This window comes from Cyprinus carpio, chromosome B2, assembly GCF_018340385.1.
Source record: "Cyprinus carpio isolate SPL01 chromosome B2, ASM1834038v1, whole genome shotgun sequence".
Classification (NCBI taxonomy): Eukaryota; Metazoa; Chordata; class Actinopteri; order Cypriniformes; family Cyprinidae; genus Cyprinus; species Cyprinus carpio.
In genome coordinates this window covers 28205704-28214913 of record NC_056598.1, presented here as the reverse complement: position 1 = coordinate 28214913, position 9210 = coordinate 28205704, and the positions used below count along the sequence as shown (strand labels likewise).

Here is a 9210-nt window from a genome sequence, read left to right as displayed (position 1 = left end):
AGATAGACATCATCTCCCTGACATGACTGCTTCATCACTAACAGCGGTTACTGAAACCACGCCTTCTTTCTTTGCGTGAACATTTGGTCGGCATTACGCAAATATTTCCACATACTGACGTAGATATGTGGGGGTGTGTTAGAACGAGCCGTTTTAGGGGGGCGTGACAGAGTCGTAACTTTTATGAAGAATATCTCTTTGTATTTGAGACTTTAGTCTTTGCAACTTCACAGATCTTCTTTATGCACCAAGAGCTTGTAACACTCCAAAGCGAAAGGAAAAATTGAAATCGCATCATATGACCCATTTAATAAAAAAAATTAAAAAAACATACTTAAATAGAAAACTAAAATATTTTACAATATTACTGTTTTTACTGCATTTTTCATCACATAAATGTAGCAAGAGACTTATATTAAATAAAACTTTTGAACAGTGTGTGTGTGTGTGTGTGTGTGTGTGTGTGTGTTTGTTTGTTTTTATGGCCTTCAGTTTATGCTCATTTATCTAATGCAGTCATTGTATTTCAGTATTTTTAGCAATCTACCACATTCTTTATATTCCTAAAAACTGGGTTCTTTTCGTCATGCAAAAATGTCATTTCTTATTTGTTTATGTTTGATTTCAGGGTGATACATGACCTGGTCATGTTCTCTTCAGGTTTCTTGAGATGACCTGCTCAAAGGACAGAGAAAAGCTTGTCACAAACCCCCAGGAAACCAGTACAAATGACATATAGCCTACGGCGTAATATCCAGGTATTGCGGAGCGAGCACAGTGATATGGTTATGACTTACACACTACTATATGGGCAGTTATAAGACTTACATTGTCTACGGTGACTGCTAGTTTGTGTGTTCCTGTAGAAGACGTTTCAGTTCGGTTCGCTTTCAGAAAGACTACATGAAGAAAGGCATCCGAAGGTAAGCGAGAGAAGGAAAAATCTTAGGTTGAATTAGGCGTTTTCTACTCCACAGCCGCACACAGATGTGCTCGAATAGGAAATACTGCCAACTTCGTACGGCTTTTCTCAAGTTATAAAAGCTCTGATCTAAACACAGACAGTCATTTACAATAGTAATACATATACATATTCAGGATTTCATATACGCGACCTCTATTAGCAGATGAGGTGAACAAACGTGTGTCTGAGGCAGATGTTACATCAGAGCATGTATGCTGAAATGCATCAGTCCATGTCAGGAAGAGCGCATTTAAAATAGCTGAACACAACATCACTGTTGTCAAAAGCCAAATATTGTTCACAGGTGCAACTGCTGCTAAGATTAGTTATTTAGAGTTTATATATGTATGTATATTTAGATATAAATCACAGTTTGAGCTTTACGCACACACAAAGTAATCTGACTGCAATGCTGCTCAAATGCGGAAAAACATAGAAAGCTTTCGAAATGGAGGTTTTAATAAGAATCCTTACGTTCAGCTGCAGCGTTCATACGTTCATGCTTTTCTTAGTGGATGCAACCGTTGCACTTTAAAGGTTTGGGAAGGAAATCTGGTTCTGTAAATAAAACAGACCAGACAAAAGCAGCTGTTGTCTCTCGTCCGTTTTGTCCTTCCTCATTCAGAGAGATCAGTCTTAGGAAAGTCTGGAGATTTAGAGGGGATAGAGGCCAAACACAAAGTGATGTAAGCATTAGCTGCATCCTCTAGAGGGCGCCGTTCTCCTTCAGAACAGAGCACTGTCCTGATGGCAAGGTCACTGCTCTGTGTCTGACAACGGACCTCAAGACGCCACTGGAAGTCATTCTAGGCATTTGCACTTTCTGTTAAAAGCAGATTGACGACATTTAGATTAGCAGAAAATAGCATCAGACATGAGAAAAAAAGCAAAAAAGTTACACTGAAAAATGCCTGAATGTCACTGCATTATCAAGTAACTGCATGTCTTGGATGCTCCTGCACTAACGTTGCTTTTCTTCATCATTTTTGAAATCTCAACGTCTTTTGTTAAATGTCAATTGTCAAAATAGGTGTTTTGGTGATTTTTAGTGGATGTATACATCTTGTTCCCCACAAATTCATACAAGTGTCCTAACAGTCCTAAACATGTCCCAAGCATTCAAAAATTTGGGGTCGATACAGTTTTATAAATATAATAGAAGTCTCTTATGCTCACCAGGGCTGCATTTATTTGATGAAAAGTGCATTAAAAACAGTAATTATTGTGAAATATTATTACAATTTAAAATAACTTTTATGTTTTAATATATAGTAAAAACGTAATTTATTCCTGTGATGCAAAGCTGAATTTTCAGCATCATTACTGCCATCTTCTCTTCAGAAATCATTCTAATATGCTGATTTGAATCTCAAGAAAAAATTATTGCCAATTACCAATGCTCCATATTGTTGTAGAAATACATGTAATATTTCAGAATTTTTTTAGGAATATAAAATTGAAAAGAACAGCATTTACTTGAAATAAAAATATTTACTGTCACTTTAATGCATCTTTGCAGATTTTTTTTTTATTTTTTTTTATTTTACTGACCCCAAACTTTTGAACTGTAGTGTGTCTTATACAAGTTTATCTTTGTGAAATGTTTTTCTATCTTTCTTTAAAAATTCCACTTCCACTTTTATATTTTATTATATGAAATTAATTGTCTAATATGTTGTTAGTGTCACTGCAAGTAGTTACAGTATGTATTAAAGCAACAGAAGTCTCTGTTATAAAATAAACGTGTATGTTTACCATCGAATGTTCTCTTGTCTTCATCTTCTGGTGATTCTGCCTCTTCCGACACTTCTCCTGTTTAAAGACATCAGATTATTAGAGATGAACAGACAAAAAAAAAAAACAACAACAAAAAACAATCACCACACACACTGTAGCACTACAGTAAAACATTTACAGAATGGCATACTACAATACTACTTTGGACTACTTTTTCAAAACATAGACAAGTGTCAGTGGCGATAGTCTCGTGGGCAGCATGCCAACATTTAGTGTTGTTACGCTTCGGGCGAACCGAGTTCAAGTCCTGGCTTGCTGACCTTTCCTGATCCCGCCCCCCTCTGTCTCTCGCTTCGCTTCCTGTCTACTGACTGTCCTATCAAAATAAAGGTAATAAATGGCAAAAATAAATCTTTAAACACACACACACACACACACACACACACACACACACACACACACACACACACACACACACACACACACATATATATATATATATATATATATATATATTATATAAAATCTTTAAAACATATATATATATATATATATATATATATATATATATATTATTATATATATATATATATATATATATATACATACCAGTACTGTGCACAAGTATGCGTATTCTCTGGATACACTGAATAACCACATGGATACCAAAATACAATGCACTAATTGACCTTCTATTTCTAAAGTGACTTTTTTTAAACAAATATATCTCTATATAGATAGATAGATGATAAAGGTTATGTGATTATTGAGTACTCAGTAGATAACTGATACTGTAAATGATAAAGGTTATGTGATTCTTGAGTACTCAGTATATAATGCACAGTATGCATTAAGCAGTATGCTATTACTCTATTCTGCACATAGCATTATCCTTATTACTCCCCTGATTATCCACCAGAGGGCAGTCAATACTAAAAGTTACACCTGAGCAACATTAACTGAGCTGATGGTAACAATTATACCATTGAACACAATACCGTTCTGTAATTTCTGATGTGCCTCTTCGTTATTTGATTTGTCATGGGGACTTTCTTCTGGGGGTCCATTTACCCCCCCTGGCTCTGGGTCGTCCTCTCCCACCTTGTCTTTCTTTGGTCCTGACATCTCTGGGTCTTTTTCGTGCTCCTGGTTTTCTGCTGTTGCCTCCTGCTGTTCCTCCTGCTCTCGTTTGGCCTTCTCCTCCGTCTCTGATTGGAGACACAGCATGAGGTGCATTATTCACTATTTGCTTACTCAGAATGCATAAAATGTGCAAAATGCTACAAAACTTTGAATGTACTGTACCAATTCAGTACTATCTTCCCAGTTTAAGTCAACAAACTACAAAATAATTCCCATACTTCAATTTGTGCTTCTCATCTCAACATTTTCACACCCCAATTCACAAGGTGCATCCTGGGTTTTTTAAACACTACTGAAGGAGTTTAAATGCATCATGGACACTTAATGGTTAGTTTTCCTATCCAAATCCAACTTTATTATTAAAATGTTAGTCATGTATAGAAATGTATGCATAGGTTTTTTTTACATCAAAAGCAGAAGCTTTTACATCAAAAGATTGTTCAGATCAATGAGAAACAAATTCACATTTACAGTTTTATTTTATACTAATTTATTACACTACCATTCAAAAGTTTGAAAGTCTCTTCTGCTCACCAAGGATGCATTTATTTAATCAAAAAGACATAAAAAAGTAAAAAAAAAAAAAAAATTTAAATAAAAATTAAAATAACTAAAGTAAAATTGTATTACAATTTAAAATAACTATTTTCAACTTAAATATATTTTCAGCATCATTAATCCAGTCTTCAGTGTCACATGATCCTTCAGAAATCATTCTGATTTGCAGCTCAATGAACATTTTGTATTTTCTCCTAAATAATGAACAATTAGCTTAATTTTATACTAATTTTGTGTTCCCATTGAGTTGCAACATGCACACAATCCTGTTTGAGGATGCTTTATTTTGCATACCAATACATAACATATGCATTCTTGCAGGGAACATTCTGTTCACACCTTTAGCTGCCTGCGTCTTCCATCGCTCTCTGTTCAGAGAAACCTCCTCATTCCAAATGGCCTTGAAGTTCTTCAGGTCCACAGTGAGCAGTGAGCAGCTATGAGATCCACTGCCATCAGAACCAGAGCTGTTCACACTGCTCCGCTTCGCATCTCCCGCAGTAATACTGTTTGAGATGATGGGGACACAAATCACATTACAAATGCATCGGCAGCAATCACATCACTTCCACTAGGCTTCCGTAACATCTCCACATCTACCTAAATTTCATTTAATACTCCATCTATTTACACGGCTCTGTTGTTTTCCTGCACTGTTGATCATCAATATGCTGCTGCTGCTTCTCTGTCCTTTCTATGAACCTTTGATCTGTTTTAGTTTACTATATATTCTAAATGGAAGGGATATAATTCAGCACTTTGTATGCAGAAGACATTACTTGCTACGAAAAGAGAGAAGGTGCTCTAATTCTCAGTCAGCAGCAGCAATTCAACTCCTACTTAGAAAATCCAAAGAAACTTGCAGGCTAAAAGAGTGTTAAAGAGTGTCACTCTGATTTCTGTCTGAACTGATGGATCACTTTTTACTGAATTACAAGGCTATGAAACAGCAGTGCATTTATTCACATTCACTCTTTGTCTGTAAACAATGGACCTGAGGTATCTGGGCAGGAGTGAATTGGATTCGCGGTCATGACCGCAATAGTATTAGTGAATTGGGATTCGATACAAGGACAAGCTTTGCCATGAGGCACCATTAGAGTGGCCTGAGCTCTAATTTGTCTGTCTTAATGTCCATTCATGATCTCTGTTCCTGCACTGGAGAAGCAAGATGGACTTCCAGACCTGCGGAAACCAGCCAGGCCTGAACTTGTGGCCTCTTCGATGAGCGGTGTGATGATCTTCTCGGTCATGTCCGTCAGAACAGTAAACGTGGGAACAACGATGAAGTCAATGAAACCTGAGGGAAATAATACTGAGCTCGATTTTTAAAGAAGCTATTTGAAAAAATTATCCCCATATGTACAGTATGATCTTCAAGAAAGCTATGTGTTTCAACTATTGCAAGCTTAAAGCTGAAATCTCTTCTTTTTCCCCATTTCAAATAGTTTACCCAAAAAGTAGCTGAGGATTTATTCAGCCACGTTTCTTCATGGGAACATATTTGGAGAAAATTTGCTTTCCATCACTTGCTCACCAATGTATCCTCTGCAGAATGAGAATGAGAGTCCAAACAGCTAATAAAAACATCACAATAATCCACAAATAATCCACATCACTCCAGTCCAACAATTAACATTTTTTGAAGTGAAAAGCTGCGTGTTTGTAAAAAACAAATCCATCAATAAGAGGTTTTTAACTTCAAATAGTTGCTTCTGGCTAAAATACGAGCCCTATATCCATGATATTGCATCCTCCAGTGAAAAAAAAAGGTCTCATCTGAATCAGGAGAGAAATCTTCACAGATCAAGCACACTTTACAGAGCAAAAGAAAACTGTCCAAAACAGTTTTTTCAGTATATTTTGATGTAAGACAAACACTAGACAAAGCATTATTATGGATGAGAGACTCATATTTTGGCCAAAAGCGATGGTTTAAAGTTAAAATGCCTTAATGATGGGTTTGTTTCTCACAAACATGCAGCTTTTCACTTCAAAAGATGTTAATTGTTGGACTGGAATGGTGTGGATTATTTGTGGATTATTGTGATGTTTTTATCAGCCGTTTGGACTCTCATTCTGACGGCACCCATTCACTGCAGAGGATCCACTGGTGAACAAGTGATATAATTCTAAATTCCTCCAAATCTGTTCCCATGAAGAAACAAACATATCTACATCTTGGATGGCCTGGGGTGAGTTCATTTTCAGCAAATTTTCATTTTGAGGTGACCTATTCCTTTAACATAAGTATTACAATTTAGTGCTATTCACAACTACGCAATTGCAATTTAACTGTCTCCATACTTACCGATCTGGGACTGAGCCACCATAGTGGATTTACGGTCGCACAAAGGTGAGAAAGGTAGACCAAGTTCTGCCTCCTTATCGCCCTGCAAACACAAACACATCATGCATGCTGCATTGCTATAACAATACATTACACAGAATTATCAGGAGACGGTTTAGGCATTTCTAAATATGTTGCACAATTATTAATATAGGTTTACTGCTATAGGTTTAATCTAGGTTCACAGCTAAGTGCTTATGAAATGACACGACTAATGGACAGTTGCTGCACTGGTTCTGGTTTAAAAAGATTTGTTTCATATGAAATATTCACAAACATTTCTTGAAGGCAGACTAAAATAAACTGTCACGCTTTTATGTTGTTCCTGTCATGATTGATCTGCCTCCTGTAGTGTTCAGCTCCTGAAACAATACTAGACACACATAGGAATAGCTCCAGTCCTCTAATCAATCAATCAGTCAATCAAAGCATTTTTATGTAGCCCACTCTATGGAGAATAGAGCTGTGAATGTGCTTTATAACAGTTACTTTAGTAACAGATAAACAGACACATGACGGGTAAGAACAGGAGATAATACAGAGAAAGTAATTCCCTTCCTTTGTTTACTAAACAAAGCAACAGAAACAGGAGGAGCCCATTAGTGCATTGGGTCTGTGTTGACAATCGATAACATTCAACCAAAAAAAAATATTAATACATACATACCGACATTTTATATATTTATATTTATATATATGGATTCTCTGGAGTAAATGGGTGCCTTCAGAATGAGCGTTCAAACAGCTGAAAAAAACATCACAATAATCCACAAGTACTGTATGCTGCATGTTTGTAATACACTAATCCATTATTAAGACGTTTTCGCTTTAAACCATCACTTTTTGTTTCGGTCCATAATCCATAGTAATACTTCCTCCAGTAAAAAAGTTAATCACCTGTTGTCTTCTCACATCAAAAGCTAACATCATATTTGTTTAGAACTGTTTTTTGCTTGTAAATGGTGCTTGATCTGTATGTACATATTTCTCACCTGATTCAGACAAGATGATCACTGGAGAAAGCAATATTATGGATAGAGGGCTGGTATTTTAGCTGGAAGCAACAGTTTGAAGTTAAAAACCTCTTTATGATGGATGTATTTGTTTCTTACAAACATGTAGCTTTTCACTTCACAAGACATTTATTGATGGACTGGAGTGGTGTGGATTACTTGTGGATTATTGTGATGTTTTTATCAGCTGTTTGGACTCTAATTCTGACGGCACCCATTCACTACAGAGGATCCATTGGTGAGCAAGTGATGTAATGCTACATTTATTGAAATCTGTTCCCATAAAAAAACTTATCTACATCCTGGATGGCCTGAGAGTGAGTAAATTTTCAGCTAATGTTCCAAGTTTGGCGTAGATATCTCATTCCGTTCAGGAGTTATAGGCATTTTACTAAAAGTGGCCCTGCCCCCTCCGAATGCTTTTCCGAAAGTTCAACTTTTTATATAATTATTGATATTCACTCTCCAGAGAATCTTTCTGCACTGGTTTGGTTCCGATAGGGTGAAAAATCTAGGACTAGTTCGCAGAAGTAGGTTTTGTAAAAAAGGCAAAATACCCAAAAATTTTGTGTTTCGTCCGGCATGAGCCAAGGATTCCAACGACATAAGACACTTACGTCACGTCACATCACTTGACGGTTTAGGAGTTATGAGCTATTTCCTACTTTCGACTGCTGTAGCGCCCCCGTCAGGCCAATTGGGGTGAGCCTCAGTCACGTTGTAGGCGGTGTGAGTACTACCATCCCTCCGAGTTTCAAGTCTCTACGACTTATGGTTTGGTCTGCACGATCAGTTTTACATGGAAATCACTCATTTGTGACCATTATAACAATTGAACCCCTAATTAAGTATGTTTTCCTTACTCCTTTAGGAAATAGTTTTATCTTGTTTTAAGCATAAATCGTAAATAATTTGGTGAGGTTTTCACACATATACACACCAAAATATGAACAATCAAGGTATGTGAAATTAGTAATATTACAGAATACATGCATATGAGACAGTGCTGTGATGTTTAAAAGTAGAGCAAAGTGCTGTTCACACTGATAAGTCATAATCGTGCCAAAGCGTAATTTCGGGACTTGCATTCGATAGGGCTGTGAAAGCCAGTTATTTTCAGAGGTTTATGATCAGGTGTAAACAAGCTCATATAACACGCTTCTCCACACGCTCTCGTTTCTGCAGCCTGTGATAATCCTGGCGCAGGCTTACTTGTGATTGGATGAAAGGGCAATCAGAAGAGAACAGGAAGAGAGAGGATTAAAATACATGGAAGAAGATGAGATTTATCTTGCTGTGCTTTGCTCTTCTCACACATACATACAAATGCAAACACTCATTGAACGCATCTAACATATCTAAGGAACAAAAATGCATCGAACCTGTCGGAAAAACTCCTCCAGCAGTGACGTAGTCCAGCGATGGTGTAGATCCCAGTTCTTGGC

The 9210-nt window shown here is 36.8% G+C and overlaps 1 protein-coding gene across 5 annotated transcripts in view; it reads right to left on the bottom strand.

The window, feature by feature from the left end:
- Positions 1-277: 277 nt before the first annotated feature.
- LOC109072797 (calcium/calmodulin-dependent 3',5'-cyclic nucleotide phosphodiesterase 1C-like) overlaps positions 278-9210 on the bottom strand; it is a 62823-nt gene continuing 53890 nt past the window's right edge. For all 5 annotated transcript variants that reach the window (XM_042719002.1, XM_042719001.1, XM_042719003.1 and 2 more), the window contains 7 exons: positions 9148-9210; positions 6714-6795; positions 5588-5702; positions 4742-4908; positions 3700-3909; positions 2720-2776; positions 278-1787 (listed from right to left, as the gene is read on the bottom strand). The exon at positions 9148-9210 is cut by the window's right edge and continues 58 nt beyond it. In XM_042719002.1, the coding sequence (XP_042574936.1) occupies positions 1771-1787; positions 2720-2776; positions 3700-3909; positions 4742-4908; positions 5588-5702; positions 6714-6795; positions 9148-9210 (711 nt within the window). In that variant the 3' untranslated portion in view covers positions 278-1770. The remainder of the gene's footprint in view (positions 1788-2719; positions 2777-3699; positions 3910-4741; positions 4909-5587; positions 5703-6713; positions 6796-9147) is intronic.